Source organism: Schistocerca americana, chromosome 1 (genome assembly GCF_021461395.2).
Source record: "Schistocerca americana isolate TAMUIC-IGC-003095 chromosome 1, iqSchAmer2.1, whole genome shotgun sequence".
Taxonomy (NCBI): domain Eukaryota; kingdom Metazoa; phylum Arthropoda; class Insecta; order Orthoptera; family Acrididae; genus Schistocerca; species Schistocerca americana.
The window spans coordinates 1139281198-1139306124 of record NC_060119.1 but is presented as its reverse complement, the minus strand read 5'-3'; the positions used below and the strand labels follow the sequence as shown (position 1 = coordinate 1139306124).

At 45.1% G+C, this 24927-nt stretch overlaps 1 protein-coding gene across 1 annotated transcript in view; it reads right to left on the bottom strand.

Moving 5' to 3' along the window:
* The window catches only part of LOC124597213 (opsin, ultraviolet-sensitive-like), a 186076-nt gene that overhangs the window by 13696 nt on the left and 147453 nt on the right, over positions 1–24927 (bottom strand). The window contains exon 4 of the mRNA XM_047135924.1: positions 521–715. Coding sequence (XP_046991880.1) covers positions 521–715 — 195 coding nt within the window. The remainder of the gene's footprint in view (positions 1–520; positions 716–24927) is intronic.

The following is a 24927-nucleotide window of genomic DNA, read 5'->3' as shown; positions in this document are numbered from 1 at the left end:
TGATAATTTTTTCTGAATTTGTGATTTTTTTTTCTGCGCGTATGCGTCACATGTACCTATTTCCCTCGTATTTGTAGCGTGTCGAATTTTTTGTCTTAGAGGGAATGTATAAGTGACTTAATTATTCTACTTAGACAGAAAAGGAAAAATATAATGACCGAAACGTCACTCGAACCTGCGATTACCAGTCTCGAACGCTACCGAGGATTGTTGATGTATACTGCCCTTCACGGTAACGCCCGTGGACCGTGCACCTTTGTTTAAAAATTTCCATCGGTCGAGAGTCGAACCCGGGACGCACACTTGGCAGACAATCATTCTGCCACAGAACCACGCGGCCCATTTTATATTTTGGTGAATTATACACTCTGAGTAGACCTCAAAATCGATTTTCTTCAGAATCTTTGAGACTTGCTTCGGGGGAGTAATATTACAGCAGTGAACCTCAGGTACGACAAAAAATGTACAAACTGTCCCGTTGTAAGCTAACTGCTGAGCTAAGCTGAGGCGAGTTACTGACGACTGCTGCGAGGCGCAGCTCGGTGCGGCGCTTGGCGGAGTGCGTGTGGCGGCCGTCGTGGCCCTGCGCGGCGTCGCCCTTGGCCCTGAGGGCGGCCCTGCAGATGGCGCAGTAGCAGTACGAGATGAGGGCCAGCGGCAGCAGCCACGCCGCCACGCCGAACGACACGATGTACGCCGTCGTCTCGCCCGTGCACTGCAACACACAGCGCGGGCGATATTTTTATCTCTGATATATCGATATCAAAATGGCATTATCGAGTGCTGATATTTTTACATTACTGGCCATTAAAATTGCTACACCAAGAAGAAATGCAGATGATAAATTGGACAAATATATTATACTAGAACTGATATGTGATTACATTTTCACGCAATTTGGGTGCATAGATCCTGAGAAACCAGTACCCAGAACAACAACATCTGGCCGTAATATCGGCCTTGATACGCCTGGGCATTGGGCGTATACAGGTACAGCTGCCCATGCAGCTTCAACACGATACCACAGTTAATCAAGAATAGTGACTGGCGTATTGTGACGAGTCAGCTGCTCGGCCACCATTGACCAGACGTTTTCAGTTGGTGAGAGATCTGGAGAATGTGCTGGCCAGGGCAGCAGTCGAACATTTTCTGTATCCAGAAAGGCCCGTACAGGACCTGCAACACGTGGTCGTGCATTATGCTACTGAAATGTAGGATTTCGCTGGGATTGAATGGACGGGAGAGCCACGGGTGGTAACACATCTGAAGTTTAACGTCCACTGTTCGAAGTGCCGCCAATGCGAACAAGAGGTGACCCAGACTTGTAACGCACGTCACCCCATGCCGGGTGATACGCCAGTGTGGCGATGACGAATACACGCTTCCATAGTGAGTTCACCGCTATGTCGCCAAACACGGATGTGACCGTCATGATGCTGTAAACGGAACCTGGATTCATCCGAAAATATGACGTCTTGCCATTCCTGCACCCAGGTTCGTCGTTGAGTACACAATCGCAAGAGCTCCTGTCTGTGATGCAGCGTCAAGGATAACCGCAGCCATGGTCTCCGAGCTCATAGCCAATGCTGCTGCGAACGTCGTCGAACTGTTCGTGCAGATGGTTGTTGTTTTGCAAACGTCCCCATCTGTTGACTCAGGGATCGAGACGTGGCTGCACGATCCGTTACGGCCATGCGGATAAGATGCCTGTCATCTCGACTGCTAGTGGTACGAGGCCGTTCGGATCCAGCACGGCGTTCCGTATTACCCTTCTGAACCCACCGATTCCATATTCTGCTAACAGTCATTGGATCTCGACCAACGCGAGCAGCATTGTCGCGATACGATAAACCGGAATCGTGAAAGGCTAAAATCCGTCCTTCATCAAAGTCGGAAACGTGATGGTACGCATATCTCCTCCTTACACGAGGCATCTCAACAACGTTTCACCGGGCAACGCCGGTCACCTGCTGTTTGTGTATGAGAAATCGGTTGGAAACTTTCCTCATGTCAGCACGTTGTACGTGAATGCTCTGAAAAGCTAATCATTTGCATATCACAGCATCTTCTTCCAGTCGATTAAATTTCACGTCTGTAGCACTCATCTTCGTGGTGTAGCAATTTTAATGGCCAGTAGTGTATTTTATATTGCATTTATTTCACGATTTTTGGCATACATCATCATATCGCTGGCTTGGTTGCCCCAGTGTCTGCATTTTGCAGAGTCGAGCACGGGACACGGAGCCTAGTTTGTGTTATGGGCAGCTACACATCTGAAAGCCATTATATGAAGGTTCAAGTGAAGCTGCAGGTACAATTACGAGCACGGGACACGGAGCCTAGTTTGTGTTATGGGCAGCTACACATCTGAAAGCCATTATATAAAGGTTCAAGTGAAGCTGCAGGTACAATTATTGTGAAGTAATAAGACATGAAAATGAATTCATGTGATAGTAAAAGACAGTAATTATATACAAGAAATACAATACATGAACTCTCAGTGATAAATAGCCTGAATTATCGTTTTCGCCTGCGAGAGCGCAGCATTGTAAATAACATCGCAGAAGTAAAGCTGTGAGGGGCAGGCGTGAGTCGTGCTTCGGTAGCTCAGATGGCAGAGCACTTGCCCGCAAAAGGCAAAGGGCCCGAGTTCGAGTCTCGGTCGGGCACGCAGTTTTAATCTGCCAGGAAGTTTCATATCAGCGCACACTCCGCTGCAGAGTGAAAATCTCATTCTGGAAACATCGCTAGCTTGTTAGCGTTCTGTGTTGTTTAACAATGTTGTCAATTCCGTGACTTTACTAATGATTTTTTTCTCTGACAGTAGTCTTGAATACGGAAGGAAACTCGGAACTGGTGATAAGCTCCTATTGCACCAAACGGCTGAGGTCATCGGTCACTGGACTTACACACTACTTAATCTAACTTAAACTAACTTACGCTAAGAACAACACACACACACACCCATTGTAAGTAGGCTGTTTAGGTGTTTATGTTGGTAACGCCACGTAGCGCTCTGTATGAAAATCACTGACTGTGCTATGTGCAATCTGTGGCTGTTGGCATTGTTGGAATATTCGCTATTGTAGTGTCGGGCAGTTGGATGTGAACAGCGCGTAGCGTTGTGCAGTTGGAGGTGAGCCGCCAGCAGTGGTGGATGTGGGAAGAGTGATGGCAGGGTTTTGAGAGCGGACGATCTGGACGTGTGTCCGTCAGAAAAACGAAATTTGTAAGATCAGATGTCATGAACTGATATATGTATTATGACTTTTGAACACTATTAAGATTAATACATTGTTTGTTCTCCATCAAAATCTTTCATTTGCTAACTATGCCTATCAGTAGTTAGTGTCTTCAGTAGTTAGAATCTTCTATTTAGCTGGCAGTATTGGCGCACGCTGTATTGCAGTAGTTTGAGTAACGAAGATTTTTGTGAGGTAAGTGATTCATGAAAGATATACATTATCGTTAGTCAGGGCCATTATTTTGTAGGGATTATTGAAAGACAGATTGCGTTGCGCTAAAAAAAAATATTGTGTGTCAGAATGAGATTTTCACTCTGCAGCGGAGTGTGCGCTGATATGAAACTTCCTGGCAGATTAAAACTGTGTGCCCGACCGAGACTCGAACTCGGGACCTTGCCTTTCGCGGGCAAATGCTCTACCAACTGAGCTACCGAAGCACGACTCACGGCCGGTACCCACAGCTTTACTTCTGCCAGTATCTCGTCTCCTACCTTCCAAACTTTACAGAAGTTCTCCTGCGAACCTTGCAGAACTAGCACTCCTGAAAGAAAGGATATAGCGGAGACATGGCTTAGCCACAGCCTGGGGGATGTTCCCAGAATGAGATTTTCACTCTGCAGCGGAGTGTGCGCTGATATGAAACTTCCTGGCAGATTAAAACTGTGTGCCCGACCGAGACTCGAACTCGGGACCTTTGCCTTTCGCGGGCAAGTGCTCTACCGAGTTCGAGTCTCGGTCGGGCACACAGTTTTAATCTGCCAGGAAGTTTCATATTGTGTGTCAGTTTACTGTTGATCAGAATAAGTAAAGAGAGAAATGTCTGAGTACGTTCAGTTTTGCTCAGCTGTTAGAAAATCAAATAACGTAAGAGGTTTACCAGCACTGTCATTATTAATTTTTCTAATGGGATGTTTCACCATGCCCGAGGGAGGACTCGATCCTCCGACGGGACGAGCCGCGCGAACCGTGGCAAGGCGCCAAGACCGCCCGGCTACCCCGCGTGGCTGAATACGGAAGGACATATTTTCAAAGGAAGCCTACTTCTATTGTTAAAAAATGAAACGACAGCCGCCATTGCTGCGAGATATCAGAAAATAAGAGCTTTTTAAGAAACTGCTTCAAGTTGCTCTTCTCGAAGGGTATAATTTCCCGAGTTTGGGTTTCTCTGTTTATCTTTTCTGAACTCTCACCGTCACACTGTGAAAGATCCTTTCTCGCAGCTAGGATGCATCAGAATATAAGGAGGATATTACATTCATGTCGTGGGTTTCTTCTTTTAATATCCAAATGAATGTTGCGCATGAGTGCCATTCGTAACAAATAAACGTAAAGAAAAGGAAGGAAAGTTGCTTCTTCTGTGGTGGTAGCTTCTCACCATTTGGAAATGAAATTTACTTCGCAGCAACATGTAATCGCCAGTTTAAAATAAAGAAAGTAAAAGCAAAGCAAAGGTTTCTCCAACAAATTTCACAGCATTTCTCCTTTGAGTATTTATAGTTATCTTGACTGGCGTGTGTGCATGTGGCTTTGACGCGCTTGCGCTCCTCAACTGTATGTAAGTTGCTTTTATGAACATGAAGTAATACAACGTGGAATGACGCTTAGTTTTGGGGCAAAGTGCAAATAAGAAAGTTTTGGAACAACTGTTTATACTTAGGATGTTTTTTCAAATTATGATGTTGTTCCGTAATATAAAAAATGAATGCTTTGAGGTCTGCATGTTGTTGCGTGAGAATGCAGTACGCGCATTGTTCTTTGCGGCAGGGAACATGTGCCACTCCGGGTGCAACACATCGTCCATAGCGATCGCATTCTCTGTCGTCCTCTTAATAATCGATAACTCCTTCCTCGTCCAGTTTCACACCACGATGTTCTCTCTGCAAACGAAGGTGTGAGCCAGTGTGTCTATAAGATGACAATGGTTACAATATGGTGTAGGGCATAGTTTAATTTCATGCATCTTGTCGCCTGTGGTGATCTTTTCATTTACGATGTCATAATATAGCAGCTATGTCCGACGTAAGAATGGGGTTGGTGATGTTCGCACATATACGTTTCCATGTTTTATCCGGGTGTTTCTTTTCGATCGGATTTCATTGCTGTCTCTTTGTCGTTCAACTTAAAGTGTAAAGGTACTAAAATGTTGAGGCAACTGGTGCAGGCAGCGGATTTCCGTGAAGTAGACGAGGATGTTTCGCAGCTGTTGGTTGACGTGCCCAGTGTTCATTGGCGGCCTCACATCCTGATGTATTAAGGGGGTGAACAGACTCTTGGATATCCCTATCTGATTGCTGCTGATTATTTTGGATGTTCTATTTATGAAGACCGCAGGACACTGAGTGCGCACGTTGTTTTTACCTAGTCCGCCTGCATGGCGAGACAGTGTTATCATGTGAACTGGAATTTTGAAGATATTTCATCTCCAAGGAAATCAATACATGGCAAGAAGAAGATTGTAAGCAGTCGGTGACACGGTGACACGATGGCGATATAAACAGGCGGACCTGCGATATGAGTTATCTGCTGGTGAAATGTGTGAGAGATTTTTGGGATTTGTTAATGTCATTGAGAACTAAAGTGCTGCTAGTTTAGTAGGCATCTGTCTGACAGCATTAGTGAATTTCATTGTGGTAGAAGACTTGTAGTGGCAACGGCCTTGCCACAGTGGCTACACCGGTTCACGTGAGATCACCGAAGTTAAGCACTGTCGTATGTGGCCGGCACTTGGATGGGTGACCATCCAGGCTGCCATGCACTGTTGCCATTTTTCGGTGTGCACTCAGCCTCGTGATGCCAATTGAGGAGCTACTCGACCGAATAGTAGCGGCTTCGGTCAAGAATACCATCATAACGACCTGGAGGGCGGTGTGCTAACCCCACGCCCCACCTATCAGCATCCTCCATGGAGGATGACACGGCGGTCGGATGGTCCCGGTAGGCCACTCGTGGCCTGAAGACGGAGTGCTTAGAAGACTTGTAGCTCTGACATAGGATGGCTGTGCCGCCATGGCTGTGCCATCATGGCTGGGTAACATAATGGGGTAAAAAACTTATAAGAGGCAAATATCCCTCACTTCTCTTCGTACATTGCCATCCTTATAAACTGAATTTAGTATTGAAACTGTCTATTGAACATATACAGGAGAGCAAAATATTTTTGCAGACAGTTTCTGGTTGTGTTTCTTTTTTATCCAAATCACCTAAAAATGCAACTCATTGGATGAACTGATCAAGAACCGTTTTCCTTCTATCCAGTACCAGATCGTTATACAACACAAGATTAATCGAGCTAGTGGTGAACTATAACACTCAGCTCGAAGAACATTTCAAGTCTATGAAAGATGATCTTAATCAGAGGTATGGCGAAACACAGGCGTGTGCCAAAGGCTTTTAACTCACGCTTAAGCAATTTAGTTTCAATTTCTTAATTTATGTTTCTTTGTGTATACTTCCGTAGTCAGTACCTCTTTTCAAAATACTGAAAGCTAAATTCTCTGACTTCGAATGCTGTTTCAAGAAAGTTGGCCAGTTTAAGACTGAGTTACAGGAACTTCGTGGTAAATTTGAAGAAATGTGGTCTAAAACCGAGACGGAAGAAAGCAAAGTGAGCTTCCAAAAAAAAGAAGCAATGGAATGACGTGACTCACAGAGAAGTACCGTACCGTGCCTTGTTTTGTGAAATTGTTGATGCTCCCTCGCGTCTGTTCACTGGCAGGTGGGCTGACTTGGATAATCTGGAGTTTCTTTCACTTATGAATTGTGAAAAGTATGGTCAATAAACAGACAACTTCCCTGTGGCTGCCCCTACTGCAGACGGTTTGATATCCCTCTACTAAGGACGGAACTATCTGTGATAACATACTTCATAGGAATTCTAGAACAAGCTAGTATTTAGACAGAGTCAATACCTCACCTCCCTGGTCTCAGTGTAACAGTACCTGAAGCATCAGGACTAATGAAATTAATTGTAACCATTCCAGCAACCAGAGCTTCAACAGAAAGATCATTTTCGGTGTTGAAGAGAATCAAAACTTATCTTCGAAATGCACTGTCGCAGACCAGACTTTATCAACTGGCTTTGTTGTTCATTGAAAAACGATTTCCCCGTCCGCGAAACAACAAGTGTTATTCTACAACTACTTAATTGAAGTTTTAGACAAGGAAGATTGTAGAATTTACATCAAATAGAAATAAAACTGTGAGCATGGTGTGGGGTGGCGGGTTATATAATTGTGAATAAAATGTTTTGTATTTATGCTGTTTGATGCCATTCTCATCACTGGCTCTCTAACTACAATATTGGCAACCAGAAAGTGATTAGCAAAACGTGAAGGCTGTAATTAGAATTCCTAGTGCCCACTTCATCTGAGAAATACATTTATAGCTACAGCTTATAGCTCTGAGGATTGGGAGATTGTCTGGGATTCATAATCAAAAACGATTCTCTCTAAAATGTTCACTATATTCTAAAAGTCACAGACCAAAAAAGAATCCAGACAATCCAACTACCAGAGCAGTTCAGAGTCTAATGCACTGATGCCACTATAACTGTTCAAATTAAATGTTTAAGTGAATGGTCGCCATAATTTGAAGATAATGTTCATCAAACGCCACGCTAAATAATGGTAGAATGTGTGTCCCGCGGCGGTACGCGAAAATACAACATATGCAAACTGAAGATAGATCATTAAAGTCATCCCAGAATTAACACTTCACTTGAAAACGATTTCATGGTTACGCGTATCCCGAGTAACTTATTACGGCATCCGAGGCTGTTTATAGTAATGATACCGACGCGACGCGACTCCCGGCACAGGTGGTGCGCTAATCAGCGTCTGGAGAGAACTGGGGCCTTTCTTTCTCATGCAGCGGTCTTGTATATAAAGCCGCGGTGCGGACGGCTAAGGGAACGCCTGATCAAATCTGCTCACCCGACTAGCCGCTGGGCTAGTAATGCTCCACTTTAAGTTATCGAATAAATCATTGCTTCCTTTGCTGATGGCCCTCTCAATTTAAATGTGCAATCAGCACACAGGTAAGTAATCATAATAAAAGTCTGACGTGGCTAAGTCAAATATTTTGGACGAGATAATTAATTTAATTACACTACATGCAGTAGACGAGCTCTGAGCTTGCTCTTTGGAGATACGCTATAGCTATGGTTTTATAGTTGTTCGGTTGAAACTTCTCACATCTTTATGATTATAGCGGATCTCCCTTCTACTTAAATTTAAACATCCTAGCTTTATTTATTCGCCTACTTAATCTATCTTGCTTCCTTAATTTCTAAGACAAAAACCAGAAAATCATGAATTTCTACCAAAATTTTAATTTGTGAGATCCAGAATACTGTTTCTACTAAATTATTATGAAAAAGGAATCTAAATCTAAATTTTTAAGTTTCTACCTCTTTTCTGTTGCGCCAATGATTTTTACAGAAAAACGTCCAAATTTCGAAAATGGTTAAAGTTATTGAACTGATATTCAACATACACTCCTGGAAATTGAAATAAGAACACCGTGAATTCATTGTCCCAGGAAGGGGAAACTTTATTGACACATTCCTGGGGTCAGATACATCACATGATCACACTGACAGAACCACAGGCACATAGACACAGGCAACAGAGCATGCACAATGTCGGCACTAGTACAGCGTATATCCACCTTTCGCAGCAATGCAGGCTGCTATTCTCCCATGGAGACGATCGTAGAGATGCTGGATGTAGTCCTGTGGAACGGCTTGCCATGCCATTTCCACCTGGCGCCTCAGTTGGACCAGCGTTCGTGCTGGACGTGCAGACCGCGTGAGACGACGCTTCATCCAGTCCCAAACATGCTCAATGGGGGACAGATCCGGAGATCTTGCTGGCCAGGGTAGTTGACTTACACCTTCTAGAGCACGTTGGGTGGCACGGGATACATGCGGACGTGCATTGTCCTGTTGGAACAGCAAGTTCCCTTGCCGGTCTAGGAATGGTAGAACGATGGGTTCGATGACGGTCTGGATGTACCGTGCACTATTCAGTGTCCCCTCGACGATCACCAGTGGTGTACGGCCAGTGTAGGAGATCGCTCCCCACACCATGATGCTGGGTGTTGGCCCTGTGTGCCTCGGTCGTATGCAGTCCTGATTGTGGCGCTCACCTGCACGGCGCCAAACACGCATACGACCATCATTGGCACCAAGGCAGAAGCGACTCTCATCGCTGAAGTCGACACGTCTCCATTCGTCCCTCCATTCACGCCTGTCGCGACACCACTGGAGGCGGGCTGCACGATGTTGGGGCGTGAGCGGAAGACGGCCTAACGGCGTGCGGGACCGTAGCCCAGCTTCATGGAGACGGTTGCGAATGGTCCTCGCCGATACCCCAGGAGCAACAGTGTCCCTAATTTGCTGGGAAGTGGCGGTGCGGTCCCCTACGGCACTGCGTAGGATCCTACGGTCTTGGCGTGCATCCGTGCGTCGCTGCGGTCCGGTCCCAGGTCGACGGGCACGTGCACCTTCCGCCGACCACTGGCGACAACATCGATGTACTGTGGAGACCTGACGCCCCACGTGTTGAGCAATTCGGCGGTACGTCCACCCGGCCTCCCGCATGCCCACTATACGCCCTCGCTCAAAGTCCGTCAACTGCACATACGGTTCACGTCCACGCTGTCGCGGCATGCTACCAGTGTTAAAGACTGCGATGGAGCTCCGTATGCCACGGCAAACTGGCTGACACTGACGGCGGCGGTGCACAAATGCTGCGCAGCTAGCGCCATTCGACGGCCAACACCGCGGTTCCTGGTGTGTCCGCTGTGCCGTGCGTGTGATCATTGCTTGTACAGCCCTGTCACAGTGTCCGGAGCAAGTATGGTGGGTCTGACACACCGGTGTCAATGTGTTCTTTTTTCCATTTCCAGGAGTGTATATTGATTTAGTATTACTCCGGACATGCTAGAAACGTTTCAGGTTATTTACTTGATTTTTAAAGTATTGCGCAACATTTATGACGTCAGAGCTAGTTACAGCGGACTAGGCTGGCACACAGTGGAAAGACTGATGTGAATTTTATACAGCGTGAGTAGGCTGCTTCCCTACAATGGGAACTTTTAATATTATCCTTATTTATGTAGACACAATAACGGTTATTTTCCGAGTATCTGGTATCGCTCAGTAGGCCTAATCTCTACGAGGTTGGGCCTTACACTTTAATAGACGGCATACGACATTATTCAATGTACGATGGGGGCGTGATGCGACGCAGTAACGAATAATAATAAACAATAACATAATAATAATAATAATAACTATGACAATAATAATGATAATAAATAGAATAACAATCCTGTTAACTGGATAGCTGTAAACAATAGCTATAATAATAACAATGGCAATAATAATAATTACAACAACAATACTGATACTTTTAACAATGCTTTAAAAGCGATTACAGCTACGAATACCTCATGCCTTGCCACTCCAATCTACAGTGGCATGCAAAACTTAAATTCCAAAGTAACTGCCGCCTCATTGTCACTGTGAAGTATCATAGCTCGAAAAACTTGTGCCATACATAGAAAGAATTGCCACAGTATAGTGCAGAAGGTAACTGCAAGAAATACGAAGTGAGACGTACACAAATGACTCCTCTGTTCAAAGACAATAATTACAATGAAGTCGCTGCGATTCATAATGGTCCCCTGGACATTACAAAAGGGGGCTCATGGGTCTTAATGGAATGTGTTGTAGCAAATTATTACGAGTCATCACATCCTGCAATGAAGTACACGATCTAAGAGTGTCTCATCACATTCCCGGAGAGAGCAGTCTTTTTTTAAAAATAAATAATGAGAACTTCACTAGTTACTTAATTTTTGCTGCTTACCAGGAAGCGTTTCGAGAATTCACTTCCATTTTGAAATGCATTTGTTAAATGAATACGTTTGGTGAAGTTTGTATGTTTGATTTTCTGTCTCTCTTGCGTCTTTTCGAGGTTAGACTGCAATCGAAAAATCGACCAAAAAGAATTTTTGAGGGTTTTTAAATGCTAATGTTAAAAATGATACTTTTGTTTGTTAACTTACAGGTATTGTGCCTTCTCCATTGTACAAAATATCACAGACTTGCAAATCATCAGTTACACTGCTCGTTTACAGTACATGCAGGTAATATACTATGACACTGTGGCTTCACAATGAGTTCCTACGCAGTCCGAGTTGTTACAGTGATATTACGTGTGTATATAAGGTTGTATATAATAAAATGTACTTTTTATCCCTATTGACTGCTAAATTATCAATTATATTTTTCTTTCTAATGAGAAAATGTATATATGTATGAAAACCGGCGGAAACATTTGAAGAAATTAACTGATTCACTGTCTAGCTTGTCACTGAGAATATTTCTCTTTGCTTTTTGTAGTGCACGAGAATTTCAGGTTCGTTCATTAAATCCATCGTATAAGATTTTTGGAAGTGGTGGAGTATCTTAAGACCATCTATGTTTTCGAATGGGTTACCAGTGTTTTTTGTGTGTTGATTTAGTAAATTAGTTGTGTTTGTAACAGTTGATGTGTTCAAGGTATCTAATTTGAAAATTCCTGCCAGTTTTTCCTATATAGTAGCTTGAGCAAGTCTTACAAGTTATTTTGTATATTCTTGGCTTTTATTGATACTACAACAGTACTGAAAAGATCCCAGATCATTACCTTCAGTACTTTTGGAGATTCAAAATTTTAGTTAAAACCACAATAAATTGTCTGGTACCACAGAACAAAGCTAAGGCTTCTAAATGATTCACTTATAATATTGTTCGAGGCCACAAAAACGGTCAGTTCATAGTAATTATTTTTGTAGACTTTTCTTTCGTGTCAATACAATAGCTGCTGATATAATTATGTTTCGCTGTGTGAGAGTTGTGGAGAAAGTAAGAGAATGTATGGAAGCCATAAGTGATGTGTGCATGTTTTATGTTATTAAAACTATGTAAAATGTTAGCGGAAGAAATTCTTGTACGATCATGAGACGTATGTCCTAGTGTGCACGTTTTTGTATAAAAGCAGCCAGAAGAGAAATTCGAGTTTAAATCAAATAGTAATTCATTTCTGTGGCTAAGTTATGCTTTAATTTATTTAAATTAAATTTGGTTTCGCAAATACAGAATTCCTTTTATAAATTGCTCTCTGTAATGCCACTGGAGGGCTTAGGAATTACCGAGAGTATATGAGTGTCCGATTGGCTGCCCAAATTACGCGCCAATAGGAATTAAGCTTTTCCCGCGATTTGTGGTAGTGCATCGTGCTGCGTTTCTGAATGTATCTCTGGGAATCGTTTTGTAGTTTATTTTTCTACAAACCAATGTGGTACCGCTGCACGCGAATTTTTGTTTCAAGGTGAAAGAAATCTTACATCCTATCGGTTCTTTTAACGAATTTGTGAAGCGGCTTTAGTTTTGAACGTTATGGTGAAGGTCTGGAAGGTGTTTGCAAGTGGGATTTTTGTACATACTTAAACTCCGTGTGGCGTGTTTCGTAAATATCATGAAACGTTATGGCGAGTAGTACTTCTTTTTAATAAGCCCACCGAACGACTTGATGTAGTAACTCGCTAACAGCTGCGGTTCGGTGACTACACAGAAAGTTACACTGAAGCGCCAAAGAAACGTATAGGCATGCGTATTCAAATACAGAGGTATGTAAACAGGCAGGATACGGTGCTGCGGTTGGCAACGTCTATATAAGTGAAGTGTCTGGCGCAGTTGTTATATCGGTTACTGCTACTACAACGGCCGGTTATAAAGATGAAAGTGAATTTGAGCGTAGTATTACAGTCGTCGCAGGATCGATGGGACACAGCGTCTCCGAGGTAGCGATGAAGTGGGGATTTTCTCGTGCGACCATTCCATGAGTGTACCGTGAATATCAGGAATCCGGTAAAACGTCAAATCTCCGACATCGCTGCGGCCGGAAAGAGATCCTGCAAGAAGGGGACCAACGACGGCTTAAGAGAATCGCTCAACGTGACAGAAGTGCAACCCTTCCGCAAATTGCTGCAGATTTCAATGCTGGGCCATCAACAAGTGTCAGTGTGCGAACCATTCAACGAATCATCATCGATATGGGCTTTCGGAGCCGAAGGCCCCCTCGGGTACCCTTGATGACTGCACGATACAAATCTTAATGCCTAGCCTGGACCCGTCAATACCGACATTGGACTGTTGATGACTGGAAACATGTTGACTGGTCGGACGAGTCTCGTTCCAAATTGTATCGAGCGGATGGACGCATACAGGTATGGAGACAACCTCATGAATCCATGGACCCAGCATGTCAACGGGGGCTGTTTAAGCTGATAGAGGCTCCGTAATGGTATGTGGTGTTTGCAGTTCGAGTGTTATGGGACCTCTGACACCTCTAGATACGACCCTGACAGGTGACACGTACGTTACCATCCTGTCTGATCACGTGCATCCAAACATGTCCATTGTGCATTCCGACGGACTTGGGCAATTCCAGCAGGACAATGCGACACCCCACACGCCCAGAATCGCTACAGAGTGGCTCCAGGAACACTCTTCTGAGTTTAAACACTTCCGCAGGCCACCAGATTCCCCAGACATGAACATTGTTGAGCATATCTGGAATGCCTGCGACGTGCTCTTCAGAGGAGATCTCCATCCACTCGTACTCATACGGATTTATGGACAGCCCTGCAGAATTCATGGTGTCAATTCCCTACAGCAATACTTCAGACATTAGTCGAGTCCACGCCACGTCGCGTTGCGGCACTTCCGCGTGTTCGCGGGGGCGCCACTCAGTATTGGCTCTTCACTGTAGGTGGACTGAACTGTTCGTGCTGATAACTTATAACCCGCCCCGCCGCAGTGTGATCTCCACGGACGGCGACGTATCGTCTGCAATGTGCTGCCTTTCTGGGCACAAGGTTGATATGTAGTTACTGTGGCAGGGCGGTTCGTTCCTTCACCAGCGGAGTTGGCAGCTGCGTGATGGCCGTTGGAGCACGTGACCTGCTGTAATACGTCTACCCACTTCATAACACACGTGTTCGATGGTATCGATGGTATTTAAGTTGGGGGAAAGGGTAGGCCTGTCAAGTCGCTGAACGTCCTCTCGTTCCAAGAGATTCTTCACCTGCTCTTACCGATGCAGTCACGCATTGTCATCCATAGACTGCCTTAATTATTTTAAAGAGATCCGCTTCACTTGTACTAATGATTACTCAAATCAAGACTGGTTATGGAATGTTAAAGTCTCATCTTGAGCTGTATAAGACTGCAACATTCAAAGGAGAGGAGGGAAGAAATATAATGCAACATAACTGTATAAACCAGAGGAGCAGACAATACGGAAAGTAATTACCATACGATTATCAAACTTGGTAGTATTAACGTCAAGGACACGGGGAAGAAAAATAATGCAAAAACAGTTGAACTGAAACACTTTTAACGCACTGCTACGGTAAATGATATTATTGCATACCGGTGCCTGTACTGCTACAAAAGGGGCTCAGTCTGGCGCCCATCAGTGTTCAGAAGAGTCTGAAAGCGCAGGATTGCATTCTGCACAGTAGAACGAAGCATGTCCGTAGTTACGCTGGCTTCCTCTCTTGATATGCTGCGCTTCAGATCATCACATGTGTGAATGTTTCCCTAGTAAACCCTGTCCTTCAGGTAGACCCACAACCAGAAATCAGGTTATCGGGCCAGTCAAGCATTTGGAAACGATCTGTTGATAATTTGATCGCTTTCAAATGTGTTTCGGTGAAGCAGGTAAACTTCATGAGCGATGTGCGGTGGGGCTCCATCTTACATGAAAACTGTAGATTTCAATCCGTCTCTGTCCATTAGGGCGGGTACGATATGCTGGCGAAGCACATCGCAACAACGCTGCCCAGTCACAATGCACGTCTTTGACCCTTGAGCGCCGACCTGTTCAAAAAGGAACGGGCCGATGATGAACGTAGCCGTGAAGCCACACCGTGCGGTGACACGTTCACCATACGGAGGAACTTCACGCACAGTGACTGCAGATGAAGATCCCCTCACTTCGCAATTCTGTGTGTTCACCTCACCCTTCAGAGAAAAGTGAGCTTCGTTTGTCCATAGGATGGTCCAGAGCCAGCCCTCGTCAACTTCAGTCCTTGCGAGAAAGTGGAGAGCCAAGTCAACACGTCGTTGTGCGACCTGTGGTGCAAGCTGCTGTGCGATATGGATCTAGTATACATTCCATTTGAGAATGATTCGAAGCACCTTCCGTCCAGTGGACCACGGGATGTTCAACTGCCGTGAAACAGCACGCGCAGTGCCTGACGCTAGGGAATTGGCGCTGTCTGCCATAGCAACAGCGATTTCGTCGTCGGCCTCTTCCCGGAGCGACGCTCAGTTCTCTAGTTGATTCGAACCGCTTCATCATGCTCCGCACAGCAGGTGGAGAGAGAAGACCCTTCTGCAAACCTTTCAGCCGGCGATATTCTCGAAGTGCAGCTGCAAAACATTACTGTTGTTTTGATAGTAGAAATGGCTCTGAGCACTATGGGACTTAATTTCTGAGGTCATCAGTCCCCTAGAACTTAGAACTACTTAAAACTAACTAACCTAAGGACATGACACACATCCATGCCCGAGACAGGATTCGAACCTGCGACCGTAGCGGTCACCATTAATGCCCTGCTACTTTTGTCCAGGATCATGTCGACACACCAACAAGTGCACTGCGACTGGTCACGTGCATGAGAGTGTGAGTCACGATGGCTGATCACGGCACCTGGTAGCCATAGTTGGAACTGGCCTCTGGCGTTGTGATGCATGGAAATGATGAACCCCATACTGTGGACATTAATGCTACCAAGTATGGTACTAATACGGTAATTAGTTTCCGTGTTATTATGCGTTAAATAGGGAAAGTTTAATTATAACCACCTGGTATATTTGGACATCAAAACACGCTATGGGGTCAAAATGGCCCAAATGGCTCTGAGCACTATGGGACTCAACTGCTGAGGTCATTAGTCCCCTAGAACTTAGAACTAGTTAAACCTAACTAACCTAAGGACATCACAAACATCCATGCCCGAGGCAGGATTCGAACCTGCGACCGTAGCGGTCTTGCGGTTCCAGACTGCAGCGCCTTTAACCGCACGGCCACTTCGGCCGGCCGCTATGGGGTCAGTCAGTGCAAGGGTGTCATATCGCTGCATCTTGTAGAAGAAAAGGAAAGGGCCTATTCATCAAACAGACCTAAAACCTAAAAACGTAACCTCACGGTGGGTGAGACAAAGGAAACAGAAACTGATAATATCTCCAGTACTCTCACTGTCCGTCGCCGGGCAGCCGCAAGGTGAGAACGCCTACCACGGCTGACAAGGGAAACTCTCCATCGCACCTCCCTCAGTTTTAGCGGTAAAATGGCCCAGTGGTTGGTTACCCCTTTGTAAACTGAATACAGATCAGGCATGAAAACAGGAAGAAGGTCTACTGAACACAGAAAAAAAGACGAAAAATAGAAACAATGAGTGGTTCAAGCTGAAGATGTGCAACATCGAGCGAGTTGTAGCAATCACAGCGGCGCGCTTACATTGTCACCGTGTTGGACTGAGAAGAGGTTCAAATCTCGCCCGTAACCCAGATTATTTCTTTTCAAAAAATTTTGAACTTTACGTTCGATCATTGACGTGTTTGTTTTCCTTTGTCATATTATACACTGGTTATAGAATACGAGTCATGTGCTAAGGATATACACTGAAGAGCTAAAGAAACTGGTACATCCCCCTAACAGAGCCCCCACGAGCGCGCAGAAGTGCTGCAACACTATGTGGCATGGAGTCGACTAATGGCTGAAGCAGTGATCGAAGAAACTGACACCATGAATCCTCCAGGGATATCCATAAATCCGTAAGAGTAGGGCGTGGAGATCTCTTCTGAACAGAACGTTGCAAGGCATCCCAGATACGTTCAATAATGTTCATGTTTGGGGAGTTTAGTGGCCAGCAGAAGTCTTTAAACTCAGAACAATGTTCCTGGAGCCATTCTGTAGCAATTCTGGACGTGTAGGGTGTCGCATTGTTCTGATGGAATCGCTCTCGTCGTGCCCTGAAATGAGAAATGTCCGGCCCATTACCCTTCCCACCCCAACACAGTGATATTCCGCTGTACACCGAACCTACACAATATACTTGTCCATCCCTATACAGCCGCTGCTCACAACCTCTTACCTCATGCTGCGCACCCCTGAAATAGACTTAGATGCAAGACCTGTCCCATACATCCTCCAACCACAATCTACTCCAATCTTGTCACTAACCTCACCTATCCCATCAAAGGCAGAGCTACATGTGAAACTAGTCATGTGATCTACAAGCTAAGCTGGAACCACTGTGCTGCATTCTGTGTGGACATGACAACCAACAAGCTGTCTGTCCGCATGAATGGCCACCGACAGACTGTGGCCAGAAAACAAGTGGACCACCCTGTTGCTGAGCACACTGCCAAACATGACATCCTTTATTTCAATGACTGCTTCACAGCGTGTCTCATATGGATCCTTCCCACCAACACCAGCTTTTCCGAATTGCGCAGATGGGAACTTTCCCTGCAATACATCCTACATTTCCATAACCCTCCTGGCCTCAACCTTCGTTAGTCACTGTCCTCACCCATCTAGCCCCTTCCCTGTTCTCATTCCAGCACTCCACAGCCGTCATTCCACAATAACAACCAGTCTTTTTACTTCTCTCATTTTTTTCTACTTCCCACCCCCCTCCCCACGTCTCCCCTGCCCTCCATCTAACCAGCAGGACTTCAATGTCCTTCCCCTCCCTAACCCAGCCTCCTCCTTACCCCCACCCAGTCGCCACTCCCATCATGCACTGCTGCTGCTGCTGCTCGCAGAGTGGCTTCAGTTGCCTGTCGTGTGCATGAGTTGAATTTGCGTGAGTGTGTGTGTGTGTGTGTGTGTGTGTGTGTGATCTGCTATTGACGAAGGCCTTAATGGCGGAAAGCTTTATTTGTGACAGTATTTTTATTGTGGCTATCTGTTACTCAGGATCTCCTGTATATGGTGAGTAGCAACTTTCCTTTTCATAATATTGTTACATTCCATCCTGGATTTTCCATTGTTTGAAAAATGAGACATGGGGAGATTTGAACACAGATTACCCCCTTCGCAGTCCAGCACTCTGCAAATATAACCATGAGGCCATTGCTCTCACAGTTCGCTCGAGGTTGCACGTCTTGAGCTTAGACCGTTCGCTGTTTCGATTTTGCTTCTTTTGTGACAGTTCAGTGCACTTTCTTCCTGTTTTTATGCTTTATCTTTGTCCAATTTTTGATGGGCTATCCACTGGGACATCTTGCCTCTAAATCTAGTGGCTTGGGTGGGGGTGGGGGGTGCGATGGGGAGTTTCCCTTGTGAGAGGAGCGCCACGCCGGAGGTCTGGAGGCGAGGTTCAAGCAAGTGACCTGACGTTACTAGCGATGACGTAGAAGACTAGGACTAACTGCTCCGAATGCTTCCAGTACTTCATGTAAAAGAACACACATCAGAAAAAGTTTTACATCAGCCCAGTTCCCAAATCTCCTTGGTTGTGGATATTGTATCACAGACACAGTCCCTTTGACTGTTCAGAAATGTCACTAAACCCGCCCAAAGATGTAAACATCCATGCATGAGTAGCGCCTATTAGACGGAGGGGGTCCGACAGCAATCAGTTCCAGTCATCCCACCAGGAAGGAAGGACACAGCTAGTGTCGTCTGTAGTTCAACCGTGCCTAGACGGTCAATACCGCAGTTCGATCGCGTCCGCATTGTTACTTTGTGCCAGGAAGGGTTCTCAACAAGGGAAGTGTCCAGAGTCTCGGAGTGAACCAAAGCGATGTTGTTCGGACACGGAGGAGATACAGAAACACAGGAACTGTAGATGACATGCCTCGCTCAGGCCGCCCAAGGGCTGCTACTGCAGTGGATGACCACTACCTACGGATTATGGCTCGGAGGGACCCTGGTAGCAACGCTACCATGTTGAATAACGCTTTTCGTGCAGCCACAGGACGTCCATATCGCAGCCCGTTTTTGGAGCCACAGCACCATGCAGTGCGATACAGATGGGCCCAACAACGTGCCGAACGGACCGCTAAGGGTTGACATCACGTTCTCTTCACTGATGAGTGTCGGATATGCCTCCAACCAGACAATAGTCGGAGACGTGTTTGGAGGCAACCAGGTCAGGCTGAACGCCCTAGATACACTGCCCAGCGAGTGCAGCAAGGTGGAGGCTCCCTGCTGTTTTGCGGTGGCATTATGTAGGCCCGATGTACGCCGCTGTTGGTCATGGAAGGTACCGTAACGGCTGTACCACACGTGATTGCCATCCTCCGACCGATGGTGCAACCATACCGACAGCATGTTGGCGAGGCATTCGTCTTCATATACGAAAATTCGGAACACCCCCTCCCCCCCCCCCCCCCCCCCAATCGTGCACATCTTGTGAACGACTTCCTTCAGGATAACGACAGCGCTCGACTAGAGTGGCCAGCATGTTCTCCAGACATGAACCCTATCGATCATGCCTGGGAAATTTGAAAAGGGCTGTTTATGGACGACGCGACCCACCAACTACTCTGAGGGATCCACGCCGAATCGCCGTTGAGGAGTGGGACAATCTGGACCAACAGTGTCTTGATGAACTTGTGGATAGTATGCCACGACGAATACAGGCATACATCAATGCAAGAGGACGTGCTACTGGGTATCTGACGTACTGGTGTGTACAGCAATCTGGACCACCACCTCTGAAGTTCTCACTGTATGGTGGTACAACATGCGATGTGTGGTTTTCATGAGCAATGAAAAGGGCGGGAATGATGTTTATGTTGATACCTATTCCAATTTTCTGTACAGGTTTCGGAACTCTCGGAACCGAGGTGATGCATAACTTTTTTTGATGTGTGTATAATAGAATGTGAACGAGCTGTGGTAATGTGACGTAGCAAATTATTAAGAGCTGTCGTGTCATCTTGGATTGACAGCGTAGCGTAGCTTGCCGTGGAGTCCGGAGGAGAGGATATGTTTGGTTCTGACGCAGGCACAGCTGACGCTGGCTACTGGGCCAAGCCATCCGTTGTGCTTGCTTAACGCTGCGTGCAGTACGTTACACATACTGTCTGTGATTCTGAAAAAGTACTGTTAAATATTAATCGGTCCTTTTCATACTTTGTATACCAAATTCTATGGGTAACAGAACAATACTGTTACAATTTCAAATCAATAACTTCACTACTTTCGGAGATATAAGTTTTTACCTAAAACACCTAATAACCATGCTGGCATTGTGAAACCGAGTTAGGTACTGTAATGTATTCATCGATAGCGTCAATTGAAGCTACAACCAAGATGATAGGTTCACATAATCTAATTTTCTGGAATTTCCTTTAGTTTCATTGCCACTGATTTTTGGCACCAGAAAATTATTATTTCATTGTGTTTTTGTTGTGTGTTTTGGAGCGACTGAGTAACTGAATGGAGGACATACGTAGAGTGAGAATGTGATATTTTATTAAAACTACGATCATTTAAGCTTGAGAAAAATTGTTGTGTGATAGGGAATTTTGTAAGATGCGTCCGAGTGGGCTTGATTTTGGAAAGGGCAGCCAGAAGGGGCTTTGGGTATTAAATTTATTAGTAATTTATTTTGTGGAAAGGAATCGTATTTTGTTTTCATTAAATTCTATTTAGTTTCGGAATTACGTGATTTCTAGTCTAAATTGCTTGTGGTAATCTGAGCGGCTGACAGAAATACGGCGAGTACAGAAGTACTCGAGATGATCTGATTGACTGTTTAACATACTAGCTAATATGAATTCAGCATTTTCCGCGCCTTTGGTAGGGCAATGTGCCTCAGTTCTATGAGTCGAGGTAGTTGCTAGGGTGCCGTCTTCTGGCAAACACAGATGTTAACTCGCGATGATCAAATTTGTACCAAAATGAAGAAATCCGCACATTTGATCGGTTCTTCTGTGGTTGATGAAAAGCGACTACAATGTTGAGTGTTTTGAGAAAGTTTTGAGCTTTGTGAGTAATTTATTTTAGGAGATTTCGTGTGAACATTTCAAGTCGTACATAAACTCCGCGTGGGGCGTTTCTGACAAATTACGAGACATTATGACGAGCACATCTGTCCAAGAAGATTGCTGAACGACTGGCTGTGTTAACTCGCAAATAATCGTGGGTCAGTGACTGTTTAGGACTTTTAAAATATCGGGTCGGAATAAATATCTTCTGGCTCGTTTTGGATATGAACTTGTAATAGAGACAGTAACATTGCATAAGTAGTGTCGGACATTATATAAGGACTTGATAACCATTTTATGTGCTTTAAAAGCAATAAACCAGCTTACAGTAAACTTTAGACATTTGTTGAAACGAGTCATGCAAGAATACCGAACGCCCGATAGCTAAAAAAATGTTCAAATGTGTGTGAAATCTTATGGGACTTAACTCTAAGGTCTTCAGTCCCTAAGCTTACAAACTACTTAACCTAAATTATCTTAAGGACAAACACACACACCCATGCCCGAGGGAGAACTCGAACCTCCGCCGGGACCAGCCGCACAGTCCAAGACTGCAGCGCCCAAAACCGCTCGGCTAATCCCGCGGGGCCCCGATAGTTCAGTTAACTGCAGTTACGTGGTCTTAGTGTGGTAGGTATTTAGCTGATTTTTCATCAACAATGCTTTTATCGGCTAAACCAGTATCTACTATCGCAGGGTGAAGGGGCAGACAACCAGAAACCTAGCCGGGTAGATGGAGTGATTGTTTACAAGGACAGTAAAAGACATCAGTATGTCGTTAGGCTAAATAACACTCAAACATGTTTTAGCCAACGGGGCAAAGGAACTTGAGCCCGTAATGCATTATACATATGACTATTTACTTAGCGTGGTATATGTTGCCATTAATTTTCGTAATTGTTTTTACTGTTTCTTATCTCTTGTTCATTCATTGTGCCTATGTACCACTGCCTCGTTACCTAAAATGTCACACGTTGGTACACATTTGAAAATTATTTAGCCAAACAGCATACCACAGCTCGTTCATACTCTGTTATACTTTTAAGTGAAGTATTGTTAGCGCTCGGAGCAGTCAGTCCAAATCTTCTATATGATTGATACAGTGTTTGTTCTCGGTTTCTGCTTCCTTGGTCCTACCCACGCACATGTTACACTTTGAGGTCCCTTTGATGATTAGGCCCTTTCCCTTTTTCTAGTTCCGCCAAGATGCAGTGATACGAAACCTTTGCACTGACTCACATCATCTCATGATATGGATGTCGGCATTTAATACGTGAGTCGCATTGATTCAGTGGTCCCCTCTTCCGGTTTTTCCAGACATGTTGCATTGTATTTCTTACCTCCTCTCCTTTGTATATTACAGTTTTATACACCTGTAGACAGGATTTTTACATCACAGGAACAGTCATGATTTGAATAATCACTAGTAAAATTGAATCGGATCTTTTAAAATTAATTAAGCATGCCTCCCAGTTGCAGTTATTCAACGTACCAAATCTTGTGCCACAGAAATGGAGTCAGGACCGAAGGATGGCGCGGTGCTTTCCGAGAAGGAATCTTAAATGAAGAACTAAATTGCTGACTTCTACAAGCAACGTTACCTCCAACACGTCGAGAGTCGTGTGAAAAATATGTCACTTTCGACGGTGAATATATAGAGAGAGACTCGTACAATCAAAGTGTCTCAAGACCGCAGATTGATCTGTCGAAGTAAAAACTGAAACTTTAAGAGTCTTCCTGCCATGTTATTTTTATGTGCTTTCTCACCTCTGTCCATTACTTTCAGACATTCGTTGAGACGGCAGTGCTTGCTAACACAGGCTTCAGAAGGACTGGTCTGCGTGAGGAGATTGAGAGAAAGGAGGAGGTACAAGATGACAGATGGCATAAACAGAAGCGGAAATTTTGCGGAACTGAAGAGGATGGCAGAGAACATGGGAGTACGGAGAGTTACCATGCGAAAAATTCTGCCTTTGCCAGAACACAATGATAATAATCATGATGACAATGATGATGATGATGATGATGATGTAAAGTAAATAAACCTGAAATGTCATAATATTGTATAATAATATATCTTTTACTTTGTTTTTAGTTCTGAAGATGATCCAGGAAGATCGAAACATGTCAAGTAATAAAAAATGTGCAACTGAGACCGAAAAATGAACGATATGAAGGGAAGCAAAGCCACGCTAGTACGGGGAGTAAAGCACTGATTTTCCTCCCAGCTGCTTGGTCAAGGTCAATCCAGCAAAAGAGAGATGGGGCCCCTCCACGCCCGCACCAACGTGGTGACCAAACCAAAAGTTCTACTGTCACCTCCGTCAACATGTTAGTTATCTAGTAAGTGGATCACAGGATATTTGGCTGTGATGTTATATGTGCGTCTGGGTAAGAGTACGCATTAACACGGTCCATCAGGTGATAGGTAGTGGACGAAACGGGAGTGAGGGTAGCGATTTGAAGAACAGAGGGAAAAAAGTGCCATGGCTCGTGCCGTGGGAAAAAAACCTCTGCGACAGTGGAATGGGTAGTAAGAGCAGTAGTGGCTTACTAGCTGCGATAGTTCATGCAAGGTTGGATTTGTTAGTTTGGGCATCATGCATCATTACCGTGGTAAGCGATGGCGATGTATCCCAGTTGCTGCAGCCGCTACATTCCTGGAACAATCAAGATCGTTATACAGTAGTGGGAGATCGGCCATAGATCATCTCACTGTGTGGGGGATGTGTGGAGCTTGTCTGCATGCAGTGTACGGTACGGCTTCCCTGCGTGGTGCCAGTTATTCGGCAGTGTATTCCAGCTGGATATCCAGTAATGGCGTCTGATTAACAGAGGCTCGCCTGTACCGTTATGTTTGCGTATGCTTGGCCATAGATGTTAGGTCCTTACAAGTATGTCTTTTGGTCTTTTATGTTTCCATCTATGGTTGTGGTCGTAGTTCCCCAGATTCAGAATAAACGGGTTCTGCGGGTGTCTGGAGTTTCTGTATAGTCTTGTGGTGAGTTTGTGGATTACCTCCGTGAGAGCCTCAAGTCGGTATTCCCGGTGAAGGTCCGCGATGCGTGTGTATCGTGGAGCATTGCTTATGATTTTGAGTACTTTGTTTTGTATGAGCTGCAGACGGCGCAGGCGTGTAGGCGCAGCGTATCCCCAGACAGGAGCTGCGTACGTCATCAGGGATCGGATAAGTGTCATGTGCATGGACCTCGACACCCTTCTGTTCAGTGTGCTACGCCTGTTGAGCATAGGGTAGAGCTGTTTGAGCCTCGCGCTAGCTCGGTTGGTCATGTGTTGTATGTGGTCCCCCCAGAGTAATTTCCGGTCCAGCCAGACACCGAGGTATTTGACTTTCTCGCGGAAACGTACTGGACGTGCATGTAGAGTTATTGGTCTGCAGTAGCGGTGTTTGCGCAGTTGCTTCGGTCTTCTAGTGAACAAAACGACTTCGCACTTGTCGACGTTTACTCTAACACGCCATTTCTCCAACCAAGGCTCAGACACTCTGAGTGCAGTCTGTAGGGGTGACGTAATGTTTGATGGTTTCCAATCTTGCGCGAGGATGGCTGTGTCATCCGCGTAGATTGCCATCGTTGTGTTGTGTGCGGTTGG